The 19,773-nt window shown below is 37.7% G+C and overlaps 1 protein-coding gene across 7 annotated transcripts in view; it reads left to right on the top strand.

Moving 5' to 3' along the window:
• The window catches only part of LOC107593365 (arginine-glutamic acid dipeptide repeats protein-like), a 190,076-nt gene that overhangs the window by 157,198 nt on the left and 13,105 nt on the right, over window positions 1–19,773 (top strand). For all 7 annotated transcript variants that reach the window (XM_016283048.1, XM_016283049.1, XM_016283053.1 and 4 more), the window contains one exon: window positions 7,575–7,655. In XM_016283048.1, coding sequence (XP_016138534.1) covers window positions 7,575–7,655 — 81 coding nt within the window. The remainder of the gene's footprint in view (window positions 1–7,574; window positions 7,656–19,773) is intronic.

Genomic DNA, 19,773 nt, shown 5'->3' with positions numbered 1-19,773 from the left:
CAAGGAAACGCTGTATCAGCGCCTCCTGCTGTCAGAGAGTGAATCTGTGTCCCATTCAGAGCTTCTGCTGTTTGTTTCGTTCAGGCATGTAGTATAATTTCACAAAGCTAGTCAGAACATTCTGTTTTTGCTTCAAATTGGGTTACTATTAAATCAAATTATGTATATGAAATTATATAACTAAAATTAAATAACTGTAATTACAGATTTAGGTTAAATAAAGATGTCAGTCATTATTGTTCTTCTTTTTAGGGCAGCAGTAGCTCTAGCATCAAATCAACCATCCACATTAAAAGCTGCAGGACAGCCCACATTTCAGAAACAAATCAAAGAAAAAATAAACGAATATTACTGTTCCAAATATTCTGTATGTTGCTCAAAATATATTGTTCAGTTTTTTTTTTTTTTTAAACCCAGACATTTAAAATTAACACATTTTAGAGCTGTAACAACAATACCGTTAAACCGTGATATTTTTGCTTAAGGTTATCATACCGTCAAAATCTCATACCGGCCCATGCCTAATTTCAGTTATGATTTATGTGCAGTTGTTCACGGAAAAGTGAGCAAGAAGCGCCAGTTACAATATCATGATTATGGTTAAATAAGAAAAAAGACATCTAACCATCATAACCAATTTAGGCTACATTTATTGTCATATTAAATATCTCAATACACATCATTAGATAGGACATTCAGCACAACTTGTGTAGATTTATTTAGTAAAAAGGCTTGACTGCTTCATTTTGGCGTATATTTGTTCACTTTTACCATTTAATCAATCTCAGCATGCCTTAATTTTGTCGCTAGACGTTTGTCTCACTAAGGCTAAATTAAGCCTACTCTGTCTTTGGCCTGCGCTCTGGAAGTGATATGTTAATTCTGCTAAACTTTAATTAAAACTGAAACTAAACTATATAAAAAACTAAACTAAAACTAACAACAATATTAATCAAACTAATAAAAACTAAACTGAATTTTATAGCAAATTTGAAAATTATATTAAAATAAAACTCATTTAAAAAATCAAAACTATAATAACCTTGGTATGTAATCATACCAAAAAGGGCCTCATTTTTTATTTAGGTGCTATTATTAAATGGTTGTACTATTATTATTATTTTTTTAAAGTTATTAAAATAGTAAATGTATTCACATAGAAAAGCTATTTCAAATTATTATAATATTTTATAATATTGCGGTTTTTACTGTTTATTTTATTTTTTTTATTATTATTAAAAAATGCAGCCTTGCTGAGCAAAAGAGACTTTTAAAAAATTATTAAAAGCAAATCTTTTTGAAGGTAGTGTAGTTAATTACCTAACAAATAGAAGGTAGATAGTTCTCCAAAAATCTTGTAATTTAATCATTCTCATGTCATTTCAAAAAATCTAAAGAAATTCATACAGTTTTGGAACAACATGCAAGTGAGTAAATGATTTTCATTTTGGGCTGAACTATCCCTTTAAGAGAGGCTGTGTTCGAATGTGCCTGTGATTCCCAAAAATTCAGCTCACTGGGATTTGAGAAACAAGCTGAAAAAAAGCACAACACAAAAAGAGTGTTGTGTTTCTGAGTGTCTGATATATGACCACAGTGAGGGCTGCTATCTGCTCCTCTGCCCTGCTGCATATTATCTCGGGCTTGTCACGGGCTGACAAATGACAGCGTGAAGCTCCAGATTGAAGTGCTGTGAGCGAATCTTTAATCAAATTAATCACACTCTTTTTCTGTGATTAATCGCGATTAATTGCACACTTCACGAAATTAAGCATAGACCATTTATCTTGTTTCAAATGTTTATTGTTGTCATCATTTGCTGTCCGATCGTTAAGTCTGACGTGACGCGTCACCTCTTCTGGTCCAAATGCTGCCAGAAGAAAACATCAAACGGTGCTAATATACACTCACAATGTAATATAATACTACCAGAAAAATTATAATCCTACCCTTAACTCCATACCGAAGTCCCAGATAGCCAGACACTGAAAATATAAATAAATATACAAATAATTTGTGTCTGGGACGCTGTGAGCACTGAGACTGTAGTGTACACCGTAAGTTTTTAAATGTTTAGTTTAAATGTGTAATATGAATAAACAGTGCTCATAAACAGCTGTTGAGATAGTATTCTTAAGTGAAACGAGTTGAGGCTTGGACCCGGAAACAGCATTTCTTATGTCACGACTTAACAAGCGGATATCCAGCAAAGTAAACCAAAAGATTGAAGGGAAATTCTCAAAAAAAATTTCTGCAGGCGTTTTTCAAGATAAATTTCATCTCTTTCCAAAAAAGGACACTTACAAACTCCAAAAGGACACCAAAAAACAAAATGATATATATACCATATAAGCACATATGAAAGAAAAATAAATCAGAATTGTATAGTATATGTGTATAGTTTTTCTCACTGTCCAATGAGAGCGTGTTACATTTACAAGTGAGAGAGGGGTTGACTCTTCAAATTGAGACGAAAGTTGATTGATTGCTCCCATGTGTGTACTGTCCAATGGCATTTTTTAACTTGATTTACAAATTGATATAGAAAAGCATTTGGCAAAACAACAAAGAAAAGCAATTGGCAAATAAAGAGAGAAAAGCGTTTGCCAAATGCTTTTTTTTTTTTTTAAGCGATTTAAAATGTGCATTTAAATTATTTATTAATGTTCTTTTTGTTTTATTAATCTACATTTAAAAACACAAATTAAATAAACAACTTTAAATATATGTATTTGTCCATTTAAAAAGTGATTTATTTATATACATTTTTATGTTTGAATTATTCAATTGATAAAATTGATTCTTCATTTTATTTTTAAGTGGCACTCTTTGGCCTCCATACGAATGAGCCGAGAAGAGAGCTAATCTGATAGCCAAATGATCTTAATGACATATGCTTCCTTTAAGCTTCCTCGAGGGAGAGTGCTTTAAGAACAGAAAATACAAAGCACTGTAAGAAACCTTGCTTAGCACACCGTTACCTTTGTGTCTCTGGAACATCTGTGTCGGCGCGTGTTCTTATTGTTATTAGACTGAGGAGCCAACTTTCTCCAGAGCATGTGGATATAATTTTTTTCTCAACATTAACATGTGAAGCAATATAAACATGATAAACATACGACTCAAGTGTATGTATGTTCTGTACTGTAATTGGCACTGTCTGCTTTATTTTTTCAGTTTGCTCTGCTTGAGCTTGAATGATTTTGTTCTTTATATATTATACATATGCATGCATATATATATATATATATATACAGGTGCATCTCAATAAATTAGAATGTCGTGGAAAAGTTCATTTATTTCAGTAATTCAACTAAAATTGTGAAACTTGTGTATTAAATAAATTCAATGCACACAGACTGAAGTAGTTTAAGTCTTTGGTTCTTTTAATTGTGATGATTTTGGCTCACATTTAACAAAACCCCACCAATTCACTATCTCAACAAATTAGAATACTTCATAAGACCAATAAAAAAAATTTTTTTAGTGAATTGTTGGCCTTCTGGAAAGTATGTTCATTTACTGTGCATGTACTCAATACTTGGTAGGGGCTCCTTTTGCTTTCATTACTACCTCAGTTCGGCGTGGCATGGAGGTGATCAGTTTGTTGCACTACTGAGGTGGTATGGATATTTTTTTTGCACACGTTTTCAACTAAAAGAAAACCTTGAGATATAACAATGTTGTTGTCGACGTTGTGTATAAGGCCTAATCATAAGCTTGTTCAGAAATCTTGACAAAAACTTGATTTATTAAAAAATAGCGTTGTTCTTGTTAAACGTCATTCAAATTTAATAAATATTAGAATATTCATTTTTTTATGAGCCGAAATATTCAAATACAATATTTTTGAAAAATGCCCATCCTTAATATAAACAGACCTGCAACCCACCAGTTGTCAATCACTGATTTGGCTGGAGATATTTCCTCTTTCGCTGGACTATTTTAGTTATGTGTGAAGTGGAATCAGTTGTGCTCAGATTTAAAGACTTTTTTTTATTGCCACGAGAGTTGCACAGGCAGGAAGGGTGTGTTGGAGTATTTCCTGTCACCTTTGGTTTTACACCGTACACAAGAAAGGCTGCGGTTTAGCTGAATCTAGGCATATTTAGACTTGAGCGCTAAGCAAACGCTTAAGCGGCGGCAAAGACGGCCTGATTTAGAAGCATTTCCAGGCATCTGCTCATATTAATAGGACTAGTACAACGTCTGGGCATTTGATAGTTTTCCCTCATGTCTCTCTTCTTTTCTGTCGTGGTTTTGATGTTATGTAAGGGTAAATTGGACAGGATGTGGGCTGGCTCTCATCTCTTTGTGGCCGCTTTGTGTGTGAAAGTGCCATCATGTCAATTCATATTTGTGTGATATAATGTGACTGTAATTGTATACTCACTCATTCGTCTTCGCCCATAGCAGCCTCAGCAAAAGGCCAAGCACACTGATTTCATAAGACCCCCCCTGTGTTTGTGCCATTGAGCTAAATGTTAGGCATTCCTGGTATTTCAAGACTGCCAGACTCTGAACGTGTGTGTGTGTGTGTGTGTGTGTGTGTTTGTGTTGGACACACGTAGTGTGTTTTGTGCAGAGTGGTCTGACACCATCTGTTTGTACATGCTCGAATGATCTTAACCAGTTTTACAGCTTTTAACAATTATGATTCAGGCAGGAAGTGCACACGCATCACAATAGCCTTTTCAGCTGTATTCCCTTCTCCCCTCTCTCTTTTACAATAAAGCACTGTCGAGCAGAGTGTGTTTGTGCCATTGAGCTAAATGTTAGGCATTCCTGGTATTTCAAGACTGCCAGACTCTGAACGCTTGTGTGTGTGTGTGTGTGTGTGTGTGTGTTTGTGTTGGACACACGTAGTGTGTTTTGTGCAGAGTGGTCTGACACCATCTGTTTGTACATGCTCGAATGATCTTAACCAGTTTTACAGCTTTTAACAATTATGATTCAGGCAGGAAGTGCACACGCATCACAATAGCCTTTTCAGCTGTATTCCCTTCTCCCCTCTCTCTTTTACAATAAAGCACTGTCGAGCAGAGAGAGAGAGGCAGAAAGCAGAGCCAGCTCACTGGAACAATTTTTGACAGAAAGAAGCCTGTTGTTTCAACAGAGCGGGCGGCTGGTGTCTCTGTAGCGTTCGCCTCCCCCTCTCACCCCTCCTCCACTCACCCCTCGCTCTCTGGCCCCTCCCGTCATCTGCCCTGTTGCCTAGCAACGGCGGACTGGAGCAATCGTAGCAGAGGCAGAGCAATTCAGGGAGCAGATTGGTGGATGATTTATTAGTTGCGCTCAGAATGCAGTGAGCCCAGGCAGCTGAAATGGAGCCTTAAAGTGGAGCCGACACGCAGCGAACGAGACAGCCGCGCACGTAGCCGCCTGCCTGTAGTGCACTGTAAATATTACAGTAGTGGAAACATAATTAAGGTGACATAATCAGGCCGCTAACACGCACCACTCTGGCAGATGTAATTGATTTTTGTCCTGCCTGGTCAGGATCCAGGACCTCGGATAATGAAGGCATGCAAGGAATCCCTTTAACACTTAATGTGTTAAACAAAATCTGCATGTACACACCTTAGACCTGTGGTCACCAGGCTGGGGATTCATTAACACATGAGGCTGTTAGATACTTGTCAGTGTGAGATTAAAGTTGTTCTGGTTAAGTGGCTGTTGTTGGCCCATGGTCACAGTGCCAAATGCTGGTCCGGGTAACCATATATAGTCTCTAATCTTAAAAACTTTTTCAGCACTTTATGGGTGTAACATTGCTTCGATGTTACACCCATAAAAACATTGAGTGAGTTAAATAATTTAGGTACTTGGAGAGTCTTACATGTTGTAACTCATAACTAGTACTTTAGTCATAGGTGCATTTAAAGATTATCATACGCTCGTTTTGCACATTGCACCACCTACTGGTTAATCATCTGCCTCTTTACCACAGCAGATGAAATGTGCTGTCTGTGGTGGGTTTTTTCTAACACCTATGGTTAAGTATCTCAACCCATTACAGAGGCCCTGGCGAGGGTAGATGTAGTTTTAAAAGCTTGTAGTGTTCATTTGCAGAATTAGGATTTTCATTATACTCAAACACCTTATTTATTGCAAGTTTCTTTTTCAAATCTTTTTAAGAGAAACAAGTAATATTCGCTCCCTTCCTCACTGAAGATTGTTCTTCAGAACGCCATATGTAAACAGTTCCCGGTTACATAACCAGTATGCATTTGAGAAGTTGGCCAAGAGCTCCGGTGGAACTCCACGACTGGTTTTGCAGTCGACTTGTATTTTTTAACCACGTTTAAAACCTCTACAAAGATTGCCCTGGCTTTTTCTCACTGGTTTGTGCTCCCTGAAACTGCACAGTTCCCTTGTAAAAACCACCATGAGGGGGTTGGAGTCTGTGTAATGAGAAAAGCAGACGTAGAGTTGATGTACACGCACACCCTTAAAGAGAGCTCTCAGAACATGTGTGACACAACCGCTGCGATCCTCCATGCATCGCATCGCACAGCTCCGCTACAGGTTTTCCAGCCAGCCGCAGACCAGAGGCTCTCTAGCAGAAAGATCACATGTAAAACCTTCCCCTTTGTAGTGGAGGAGCAGAGAGTGACAAGCTATCTCTTGCTCGTAAAAAAAAAACGACGTACCTTCGGAGACTTTGTGGATTTGCAAGTCAGTTTTGTTACTGCCTACAAGTGGACGTAGAAATTTGGGTCGTGTGCCGATTGGACTTTTCATGGGCTTTCCGAACAGTTTTGTTTGTTGAGGACCGTTGACTGCGATTACTGTGGAGCGGGGCTCGCCGCTGGAACAAGAAAGTAAATCTGCTGGTTGTCTGCTTCGCTGGTTATGAATGTTTCTGCCTCCGCTTTTTATGGCTCACAGTCTGTGGCTCTTAAAGGAATAGAAAAGCATTCAAGCTACACAGTCTCCTTTTGTATTACAGCAGTCTGTGTAAACACCTTTTTTTTTTTTTTGGAGTTTAGTTTGTGTTGTAAAAGTTATTTTATTATGGTTTTATTAAGTGATTGTTTTATTTATTAACTGTTCTTGCTTTTTGTTTTAGAGCTTAAGTCGTTTTTCACATTCATAAACCTGATTATTTAAACACTGTTAGCTTAAGTTCTGTTTGTTTGCAGTAACTGTGAGCAAATGGGTTTGTAATTCTAGTACTTTACGCAGGAATCAGGCAGCTGTTTGAAGTGTGAGCATGAAAATCGTAAGATTAAGGAGAAGTGTGTTGTGATTCGTCGTAACTTATTGAAGTTCTGTTTCGCTTTGAACTTTAGTGTTGTGTGACCTCATATGCGTATTGCATTGATGAACTTTCACTAAGATTTCAGACGAGCTGCCATCGTGTTTCTACTGTGGTTTAATCTCGGCTTCTATTCCTGCTTTTGTTGTCATTTCCCCTAATTTTTTTCACTGTAGCTGAGCTGTGCTAGCACAAGCAGAGATTTTCAGATTAAGATCACAACATTGTTTTCTTCGTGTTGCGTTTCACAATGTAATTAATGTATGTGTAGTGCTTCATGTCTTCATGTTTTTCTCTTTTCTTTTCCCAACAGAAACGGTTCATAAAAGGTTTAAGGCAGTACGGGAAAAACTTTTTTAGGATTCGGAAAGAATTGCTCCCTAACAAGGAGACGGTAAGTCATTTGTTTCCTATTGAATACATTTGTCATTGTTCTTGGACACTAAAACAAACTCCTTTTCACTGTGGTTTCTCATTTGTTTTGAAATTGAAGCTACATCTTAGTGGTTTCGAAAACGGAGAGGTTAAGGAAATAATTGAAAGCCATAGCTTACGGATGGACTTGAGTGCATGAATATTAGATTTAACAGTAAGCATGTTAGGTGCTTGAACAGGGGCCCTGAGACATGTTTAGTCAAAACAGAATCATGACTGTTTATTTAATATTTGGTTACAGCTCAGTACAGCTACACACCTGGGGTGTATTCCAGAAAGCACGGTTAACTTACCGTCAGCTAAACCCTGAACTTTCTGTTGATTAACCCCAAACCTTGCTTACTCGAGGTATGTGGTTCCAAAAACGCATCCGGGAGTAAGTTCATTCAACTCAGAGTATGTTCCTGGTTAAGACTCAAGACATTCTCAACAGAGCGATGAATCGATGAGTCACTATGGAAACGGACGCTAAGAAAAAGCGCGCCATGCTGTTTCTTTCTTCTTCTTTTGTTCAATGGTCATTTACATGCTTAGTGCATATCACCACCTAATTGATGGTTGTGCAATCATTTTTATTTATTTTTTTCGTTTAATCTTTAATCCTTGAGAATATGAATTATATTGTTTGTTTGATGCTAATTATATATTAAGTCATATCAGATATGTATTTTGATTTAGAATTTAAACATTATAGAAAATGCCGATCCAATGTGTGAGGAATATAAAATGTAATAAATATCTGTAATATAATAAATTAAACATTACCTTGTCATAGTGTTTTATTATTTATACAGATTACGGTTATATATGCCAATAAGTCGTGGCCTAATGGTTAGAGAGTCGGACTCGTAACCCAAAGGTCTCATACCAGCAGGAATTGTTGGTGGGTGGAGTAAATAACCAGTGCTTTCTTCCACCCTCAATACCACGACTGAGGTGAGACACTTGAGCAAGGCACCGAACCCCCAAATGCTCCCCGGGCGCCGCAGCATAAATGGCTGCTCACTGCTCCGGGTGTGTGTTCACGGTGTGTGTGTGTTCACTGCTGTGTGTGTGCACTTTGGATGGGTTAAATGCAGAGCACTAATTCCAAGTATGGGTCACCATACTTGGCCACATGTCACATCACTGTCACTCACTGTCACTTAAAATGAATATAATAACCATATTAGAATAATATATTACCTTATTTATTACTTATATTAGCGCTTCATCATTAACATATCATACACATACAGTGGGTACGGAAAATATTCAGACCCCCTTAAATTTTTCACTCTTTGTTATATTGCAGCCATTTGCTAAAATCATTTACGTTAATTTTTTTTCCTCAATGTACACACAGCACCCCATATTGACAGAAAAACACAGAATTGTTGACATTTTTGCAGATTTATTAAAAAAGAAAAACTGAAATATCACATGGTCCTAAGTATTCAGACCCTTTGCTCAGTATTTAGTAGAAGCACCCTTTTGATCTAATACAGCCATGAGTCTTTTTGGGAAAGAGGCAACAAGTTTTTCACACCTGGATTTGGCGATCCTCTGCCATTCCTCCTTGCAGAGCCTCTCCAGTTCTGGCAGGTTGGATGGTAAACGTTGGTGGACAGCAATTTTTAGGTCTCTCCAGAGATGCTCAATTGGGTTTAAGTCAGGGCTCTGGCTGGGCCATTCAAGAACAGTCACAGAGTTGTTGTGAAGCCACTCCTTCATTATTTTAGCTGTGTGCTTAGGGTCATTGTCTTGTTGGAAGATAAACCTTCGGCCCAGTCTGAGGTCCTGAGCACTCTGGAGAAAGTTTTCGTCCAGGATAACCCTGTACTTGGCCGCATTCATCTTTCCCTCAATTCCAACCAGTCGTCCTGTCCCTGCAGCTGAAAAACACCCCCACAGCATGATGCTGCCACCACCATGCTTCACTGTTGGGACTGTATTAGACAGGAGATGAGCAGTGCCTGGTTTTCTCCACACATACCGCTTAGAATTAAGGCCAAAAAGTTCTATCTGGGTCTCATCAGACCAGAGAATCTTATTCAGGTGTTTTTTAGCAAACTCCATGCAGGCTTTCATGTGTCTTGCACTGAGGAGAGGCTTCCGTCGGGCCACTCTGCCATAAAGCCCCGACTGGTGGAGGGCTGCAGTGATGGTTGACTTTCTACAACTTTCTCCCATCTCCCAACTGCATCTCTGGAGCTCAGCCACAGTGATCTTTGGGTTCTTCTTTACCTCTCTCACCAAGGCTCTTCGCCCCCGATAGCTCAGTTTGGCCGGACGGCCAGCTCTAGGAAGGGTTCTGGTCATCCCAAACGTCTTCCATTTAAGGAATGGAGGCCACTGTGCTCTTGGGAACCTTAAGTGCAGCAGAATTTTTTTTGTAACCTTGGCCAGATCTGTGCCTTGCCACAATTCTGTCTCTGAGCTCTTCAGGCAGTTCCTTTGACCTCATGATTCTCATTTGCTCTGACACGCACTGTGAGCTGTAAGGTCTTATATAGACAGGTGTGTGGCTTTCCAAATCAAGTCCAATCAGTATAATCAAACACAGATGGACTCAAATGAAGGTGTAGAACCATCTCAAGGATGATCAGAAGAAATAGACAGCACCTGAGTTAAATATATGAGTGTCACAGCAAAGGGTCTGAATACTTAGGACCACGTGATATTTCAGTTTTTCTTTTTTAATAAATCTGCAAAAATGTCAACAATTCTGTGTTTTTCTGTCAATATGGGGTGCTGTGTGTACATTAATGAGGAAAAAACATTAACTTAAATGATTTTAGCAAATGGCTGCAATATAACAAAGAGTAAAAAATTTAAGGGGGTCTGAATACTTTCCGTACCCACTATATATATATATATATATATATATATAATAGGCTATATTACATATTGTAATATTATATGTTGTGTGCTATCTGTCACACACACTAAACGCTCGTCAGTAGATCACACGTGCGCTGAAGTGAACTAACCCTGGAACATAACCTGCTCCGGAGCAGGTTATCTTCAAAGAGCAAGTTACTATGGTTACTTACCCTGAAAGTAACCTCCGATTTTGGAACCGAAAGCTGAGGTTATCCGCTCGCTTATCCTCAAACATACCCGAGTATGTCACATGACCTGCTTTTTGGAATTACCCCGCTGATGGCTCAAAGAACTAAACTTATCTTAAGCTTAAAGTACTATTTGTTAAACTTTTGTTTTAGTGCACAATGCAAGTAATAGAAATTTTAGCAAAGTGTAATTTTGTTACTTTTTTTTTTTTTTTTAAATTAGACTGCACCTTTTTAAATTCCTTGGTTATGTTAAAATGTTAAATGCATATTACTTTGCATTTCATGGTGTCCATAGAAGTTTGTGCGTTTCTGATTTGTTTTGTACATGAAAATATTAGGATGATATTAGAAACTTATCTTTTAAACTTTTATTAAACTATTAAAGCATTTTACAGTAAATACATTATTTAATGTTATTAATACTATATATTATATACAATAACATATTATAATAAAAATATTTTAAATATATTATTTAATTTCCAAATACCATATATGTATATATTTGTATGTGTATATGTATACATGTTTATATACATACACTTATAATTGTTTTTTTTGTGTGTTTACAGTTATGTAAGTTGATTTTTTTTTTAAACATTCTTTTAGCATGCCTAAGTACAGTATTCTTTGCATATCAGTGTTTTTATCCATGTTTTATCAGGTCAGCTGTGTTAGCTTTACTGGCCTCAGTGTTATGTCAGATAGACTGAAACACAAGCTCTGGCTAATAGGTCGGGTATCATGTGCATGTTTTATGGAGTATAGACTTGGCTCAGTGATTAGTCAGTGAAGAAAATCCCTCCTAGCAGAGGGAAGCTTCGTACAGACCTGTCACGCTTGAAGTAGTACAGTCATTGATAGTTTTGTTTTGACTCTTCATGCTGAACAGCACGTATTCCTTTGGCCATGAATTCATATTTGAAATCAACCCTCTACATTGCGAGTAAATCACTCGCATATAACGACAATCTTCACTCTGGGCTAGGGGTCGACCGATTATCGGCGCCGATATTAAGCATTTTTATGATTATCAGTATCGGTCATTTTCAAAACCGATTCGCTGATAAAATAACTTAATTTTGAAACGCACTATTTGGCTCTGATGCAGCCTGTCAGAACTCACCACTCTGTGGCCTAAAGCAGTCTCCGCCCACCGCTCATCTGATTTGTTGGGAGTCATGAGTCCGACCAATCAATGCAGAATTCACTCACTCCGAAAGCGCTTGCTAACTGCAGCTGCTTCTGTGATCACGCATCAGTTGTCTCTCAAAGGTAAGGCAGCAGCAGACGTTGCTTAAGTTGCAATGGATCCCAATCCACTAACATTACACTGAAGTTGCAAAACACCTCAATATTATCTATGATTTCCGCGATGCAGAAAACACGGACGGAATCGCGGAATCCAGTCATATAAATGGAATTCACTGTGGCGCGGAATTTCACGGAATTTGTCAAAGTTTGGATGACTTAATCAAAAGTAGGTCAGTACACTTAGTCGCAATATGGACTAGTATCTGTAAATATTAAGCCAGCAAAAATACTATTTAAATATGGATCCAGCATGTTCTGCGTGTCTCTGTATGTAAATGGCACAGACGAGCGGTGTTGTTTTCTACACGTGCAACGCTCGCGGTGATTTCAGCTTCTGTCGTCTCACTACATGAGGACATAAATACATGAACAACATCTCCAGAACTGCTCTGACTCCCTCTAAGACTCATTTCATGAGCATTTGACAGTTTCATTGGAGTAAAACTATCTTCATATCATTTACATAGACCTACAGAAACAAGTTCCTCATGGCAACCCGTCAAAATATAAATTCGGGTTAGCTTAATGAAATTATCAGAAATATATTACTGTGGTGCAGTATGATATACGTAATACTACTCGGGGATTAAAGTTTTCCGTCGCTACGACGGATTTCCGTCAATTGGAAAAAATGAGGGGAAAAGAAACATGTAGCACATTGTTGTTGTTCTGCCGGTGTTCTGACAATTTGTTGGTAGCATAATCTGATAGGTAGCATTATTTGTCAGAACACCAGCACACCAAAAATCCTCCCCGCCACGGCTGCAGCTTCTCACCGACAACATAACGCTGCTCACATCATTCACATTCAATAAACACGTACTGCCTGATTTTGCTCCATTTCATCAACGAAAATAGTTCCAAATAAAGTAACAGCTCAGCGCTGCGCATCTCTAAAAGCAAACACAGCGGTGTTTCATTCATGAATGAAAGTGCATTTTTGAACGAATCTAGTGAGTCAGTGATTCATGATTACCCATTCATAAAGACAGTCACTTGCTTCATTCCTGAATGAATTAGCCGTTCAAACGACTCAATTGAATGAAAGATTCAGTGATAAAATCAGTGATTTGCCGCCACCTACTGGCGGTTTCAGTTTAATTTTATAATTGCAGTTATTTAAACCATTTAATATTTCTGTATTCAAAATTGTATTTAAAACATTAATCTCCACATGAATTTATGAATTTAATTGCACTCATGCCACCCCTGAGCCTCACTGAATGTCTGAAAATGTACCTACAAACCACTTTTGTGTTCTTTTTGTGCCACCTCTGTAGTACAAATTAATTTTTCATTAATACTAATTTCGTGATTGGTAACTTTTATTTGTCTTATTCTACTTATTGTTTTAAATAGAAATTTTAAAAAGCTTATAAACAAATTTTTGAATTTTACAAATGAAAATGATGCCATTGCAAAGATAAAAAGAAAATGCCCCTGTAAATCACTTCACCTCATATTCGGAAGGCTAATTTTTGATTTTTGATTATTGATCAGAAGGTGCCCCTTAATTTTTTTTTAATTAGGAGGACAAGCGCTCTTGATTACAAGAAGAAAAACACTGCTCTTAAACTGGGTGTGTGACAGGTATGGCTGAGGAATGGGGGTTGGCCGAGGAAAAATTCAGTCCATTTTTTTTTTTTGCTTTAACCCCTGACTACTACAACAATTATTACAGCTTTTGTTTAAAAGAATAATCACACAATACGCTATTTCTTCCATGTTTTAATTTTAATGGTAAACCCTTTGTTTGCCAAATAATAGAGTTTAACTCTTTAAAATAAAGAGTTTACTGTGGGAGTACTACACTCAACCAACACCAGGGAAGGCAGTTTTTGTCAGAGCCCTTGTTATTCTTAATTTTGACAAATTTTCATTTTTACACCAGACATATATATCGGTTAAAAATATCGGTTATCGGTCTACTTGATCTGTAATAATCGGTATCGGCATCGGCCTTGAAAAACACATATCGGTTGACCCCTACTCTGGGCGACTAAATGATGTCTAATATTAGCCAATTGATAATAAATTCTCAGATTTTACTCGCCAGTGTGAGTTGGAGGCTAAGTATAGGTTTAGCTCAGATATATTTTCACTCTCCGCCAAGCGATCTGTGCTGTTTTTCAGTTCATCTGAATGGATGTGCAACGCACCTGTGTTTAACGTACCGTAAACTCTAGTGTGAAGGCGCACGACTCGCCAACGCTTTTTCAGACACACGCAGCGAGAGAGGGAGAGAGAGAATTGACGCGCTACATGTAAATGATATTCTTTGTTGTATTTTGCTGTCAAAATAATGGAGTTCCTTTTGGAATTCTTCAGCTTTTAAGAACTAACGCTTTCTCTGGTAGTGAGCGGAACTAATGCACAAACGGCAATCTCATTGGCTGGCGCTCACCTTTTATCGTCCCTGTTTTGATTTCAGCAAATCAGTTCGAGTGAACGCGCACACAACCTGATTAATATTCATGAATCCAGTAGCTTATTAATCCTTGGTGCGTTTTATATTGTTCTTATTAGTAGAATTCGTATCATTATGATCTTATCAGTATTTTTGTTAGTTTTTCCCCAATTTTTTATTTTTTTACAGAAACACTGAATGACCAAAAAAGCACCACCACAAGTCCGAAGTTCAGTTAAAATTGCTAATATGCATTCATACATGGTTATAAAGTTTTAATTCTAATTACTAAAGTTCTATCATTAAATAATATTGATTATCATATTATAATGCTTTACTGACTGATGTTAAGAGTGTACTTTCAGATATTTATAAAACTGTGCCGTTTTACAAACAAACATATATATATATATATATATATATATTTATTTATTTATTATTTATTTATCAGTCTGGCGAGTAAACAAAAACTTTACTAGCCAATGGTACTTCAATTGCCACGGTGTTCGTAGAGGCCTGGAAATGACCCTTTTTATTTATTAGTGAACTGTGTGACCCTGTAGAGGAAACAAAGTGAAATACAGCGCAAATAATTAACTCTGAGTACACACCCAGATACCTGTTTGGCAAGAAGAGAGATTAACTTTTGTGCTGAAATTTGTTACTCGTTGGTTTTTGTTTACCTGCAACAAGGTAAGAAGATATGTTCATGTCATCTTTTTAGAATTGAGAGAGTAAGTGCAAGTTTTGCTTATTTCTTCATTTTCTGCATTTTCTTTCATCACTGGCAGTGTTATGTACAAATAATGGTTTTGCAGTTGTCTGCATCATGGAAATAATGATTTTTATTTTCTAATTTAAAAAAATTTTGTAGCCCCTAAAATGCATTTTTTTTACATAAATTTGTTACCCCTAACAGAGCATTTGGAAATGTTAATTTATACTGATTTAATAGCAATCCCAGTTCATATAGAGACATTTGTTCTGTTTATGTCAGTTTGTACATGCATACGTAATCAAGCCACCCTCTAGAAACAAGGACAAGAAGAGAGAATGATGGAAAAAGGAGAGATGGAGGCACGACAGTCTTGCTCAAGGGCAGGGTTGAGGGGTTAGTTCAATGTTCACTAAGAAAAGCGAGTGTTCTCTAAAAAGCCCCACTTTGCTTGAGATTGCAGTCGCTTTTGTGCTGAAAGCCAGCTCTCCTGTGCAAGTGCCAGTCAATACCCTGCGGAAAGCTTGATTTATTTTCTCTACAGTCCTTTTCCCACTCTCCTGTTTCGTTTGCCATATCTCTCTTTCTTGTTTGTGACTTAGAGCATATTCTGAAACTCCTTCCTTAATTCATCTAACACAAAAAACTTTCCTGCTCCTCATATACCAGTCTTTCTGGTGAAGACTCTTTCCTTTGCATTTCTTCCAGGTAATCTGGTCCAGGATTTGATATGACTGTAGCATTTTTAAATGTCCAGTACCATGGAGGGTAATACAGTGCAGCTTTTCTGCCTCTCCCCATTTTCCCCCTCAGCACTTATTAGCTGGGTTTCTCATAAAGAGCTGGTGCCAAGGCTAAGCACCCACTGCTGTGCAAACACACCAGGCCTGACTAGCTCTCTGGAATGCTTTATATGAAGTCAAATAAAAGAGGAAGCTGGGGAAGTGGGTGTGTCGTCTTGCAGGCTCTGCTCTTTTCGCTGCCACCATTTCCTACACTTTAAAGACAACGTCATGGAATAATTTGTGTACTGGTGCAAGAAATGTTCCCAAACAAACCCGGCATGATGTGTCTACAGATCGCAGATAACACAGCTTTGCAGCTCTGTCCATGTGCTGTCCCAGAAATATTCTCTCTACTCTTCAGATGCTTTTCTTTAGTGATTTAGACCCATTCGTTTTGATTATTGCATACTAATGAAACTGGTAAGCAAAGTATAATCAGATTTAAACTGCACGTGATCGAAATAGAAAATAATTGCAGATTGAGGTTTTTTTTCTTTTTTTCGGTGCATATAAATGGTCTTTTTTTATTGATTTTTTTTAGCAGCTTATTTTTGTGATTTTTATTGTACTTTTTTTTTTTTTTTTTTAATTTTTATTTATTTATTTATTTGGTGAGATTTCCAGATGCTTCTTTTTTTTAAGGGCACAGAGATTTGTCCCTGGTAAATCTGAATGTGATTTTGGTATGATTACAGTGCAGTCTGTGTTCTTTAACCTCCTGGAAATCTGCCCCTGGCTTTTAATGCCAGGTAGACCCCTTCATTCAGGAGGTTGCAGACTAACTAGTAACACACCAAAGCTGAAGTTGCACCTGCAGGAAGAAAGAATATTAGGTTGTAAAATAGAGACAAGTGTGTGATGTGGTGTATAGGGGACATTTTCTGTCACGTTGGAAAAACAGCCATATCGTAAAGCAGCTGTGGCGTAATCCAGCTGCAGGATCCAATTGTGTAAGGAGGCAGTCCTGGCCCTCTGGTCATGTAATTTTCAAGCGAAGATGGCCGACATGATAGAACTGTTCTCGGCACAACCTTGTAGCAGATGTTTGCCCTGGTGCGATCTGTATAAATGTCAAATTGAATTCATTGCAAAGACGTTAGCCTCACAGCCAGTGCCCTAGAGAGTCGCTTGTGTGATTAGAGGTATTTGGGCTTGGGCACTAATTAAAATGGCTAAAACTCTGGCGGCCTGCTCGATCGCCAGCAGCTGTCCAGGCTTGATAAAATAGTCTGCTTGTTTTGGTAATGTTAGTGTTGTTTATGGAAATGTTGTTTATCTCTTTGTTTTGTCTGTCCGTTTTTATAGTTTAGACTCTGTTGATAGGCCATCCAAATAAATTATAATTCTTTCTGTGTAGTGTGTATGAAGAGTGGGCATGGATAGCCTGTGTATTGTTTGCTCTCTGGCTTTCTGAACAAAGCTGTGGCTGTACAACTTGATCTTTCGGATTAAAGAGATCGACCCCATCAAAAAGTCTTGCTGTGGCATATTTTTGCCTCCATTGGCTAAAAGCGCTTACAGCAGGAAAACACAACTGCTGATTCCTCTGCTTGTGTCTCGTTGACCTGTAATCGCACATGGCTTATTTTTTATTTTCCAACAGAAAACCAGCAGCGCAGCAGGGATCCGCTGTCTATTTAACATCCTTTTACACCCCGCTCTATCAGCCAAGGCCATTGTAGCACACTTTTTTTTTCTCTCTCTCTCGCATTTGCCTGATTTAACCACAAGGTTGGGCAATAGTGTTTGAATGGTAGCCTGTTTTTGCAGTGTGCTACATTGCTTTGTTGACTTTGGAGCAAGGTTACAGTAATATATGTCTCTTCTCAATGTGATTTCTCAGGGCTCTTCTCAGACGGTATAACAGCGGCATTTATTTCCAAACAAACCCGGCATGATGTGTCTACAGATCGCAGATAACACAGCTTTGCAGCTCTGTCCATGTGCTGTCCCAGAAATATTCTCTCTACTCTTCAGATGCTTTTCTTTAGTGATTTAGACCCATTCGTTTTGATTATTGCATACTAATGAAACTGGTAAGCAAAGTATAATCAGATTTAAACTGCACGTGATCGAAATAGAAAATAATTGCAGATTGAGGTTTTTTTTCTTTTTTTCGGTGCATATAAATGGTCTTTTTTTATTGATTTTTTTTAGCAGCTTATTTTTGTGATTTTTATTGTACTTTTTTTTTTTTTTTTTTTAATTTTTATTTATTTATTTATTTGGTGAGATTTCCAGATGCTTCTTTTTTTTAAGGGCACAGAGATTTGTCCCTGGTAAATCTGAATGTGATTTTGGTATGATTACAGTGCAGTCTGTGTTCTTTAACCTCCTGGAAATCTGCCCCTGGCTTTTAATGCCAGGTAGACCCCTTCATTCAGGAGGTTGCAGACTAACTAGTAACACACCAAAGCTGAAGTTGCACCTGCAGGAAGAAAGAATATTAGGTTGTAAAATAGAGACAAGTGTGTGATGTGGTGTATAGGGGACATTTTCTGTCACGTTGGAAAAACAGCCATATCGTAAAGCAGCTGTGGCGTAATCCAGCTGCAGGATCCAATTGTGTAAGGAGGCAGTCCTGGCCCTCTGGTCATGTAATTTTCAAGCGAAGATGGCCGACATGATAGAACTGTTCTCGGCACAACCTTGTATACGATCTGTATAAATGTCAAATTGAATTCATTGCAAAGACGTTAGCCTCACAGCCAGTGCCCTAGAGAGTCGCTTGTGTGATTAGAGGTATTTGGGCTTGGGCACTAATTAAAATGGCTAAAACTCTGGCGGCCTGCTCGATCGCCAGCAGCTGTCCAGGCTTGATAAAATAGTCTGCTTGTTTTGGTAATGTTAGTGTTGTTTATGGAAATGTTGTTTATCTCTTTGTTTTGTCTGTCCGTTTTTATAGTTTAGACTCTGTTGATAGGCCATCCAAATAAATTATAATTCTTTCTGTGTAGTGTGTATGAAGAGTGGGCATGGATAGCCTGTGTATTGTTTGCTCTCTGGCTTTCTGAACAAAGCTGTGGCTGTACAACTTGATCTTTCGGATTAAAGAGATCGACCCCATCAAAAAGTCTTGCTGTGGCATATTTTTGCCTCCATTGGCTAAAAGCGCTTACAGCAGGAAAACACAACTGCTGATTCCTCTGCTTGTGTCTCGTTGACCTGTAATCGCACATGGCTTATTTTTTATTTTCCAACAGAAAACCAGCAGCGCAGCAGGGATCCGCTGTCTATTTAACATCCTTTTACACCCCGCTCTATCAGCCAAGGCCATTGTAGCACACTTTTTTTTTCTCTCTCTCTCGCATTTGCCTGATTTAACCACAAGGTTGGGCAATAGTGTTTGAATGGTAGCCTGTTTTTGCAGTGTGCTACATTGCTTTGTTGACTTTGGAGCAAGGTTACAGTAATATATGTCTCTTCTCAATGTGATTTCTCAGGGCTCTTCTCAGACGGTATAACAGCGGCATTTATTTGGACAGTCAAAATAGACTGTCTAGAGTGGGAGCAAAAATTGGTGGCAAGGCATTTAAAAAATGCAGAGCTATCAATGAAATCTTAGTAGGAACTGTAAAAATAATCTGTAGTAATTTTAGATTTTATATATGCATTTTATATATAAAGTGATAGTTTTGTGCAGTTAATTTTGTTGTGAAAATTTTTTTGTTAAAATGTATTTTTTAAATGTATTAATATTTTATATATATATATACATATAAATTTTTAAATATATGTTTTTTTAATTATTGAATTTGATCAATTAATATTTTTATATTGAAAAAAAAATACGTGTGTGT

Source organism: Sinocyclocheilus grahami, unplaced genomic scaffold (genome assembly GCF_001515645.1).
Source record: "Sinocyclocheilus grahami isolate Dianchi unplaced genomic scaffold, SAMN03320097.WGS_v1.1 scaffold170.1, whole genome shotgun sequence".
Taxonomy (NCBI): Eukaryota; Metazoa; Chordata; class Actinopteri; order Cypriniformes; family Cyprinidae; genus Sinocyclocheilus; species Sinocyclocheilus grahami.
Note: the sequence above shows the minus strand (reverse complement) of the source record. Positions and strands in the feature narration are given on the sequence as shown.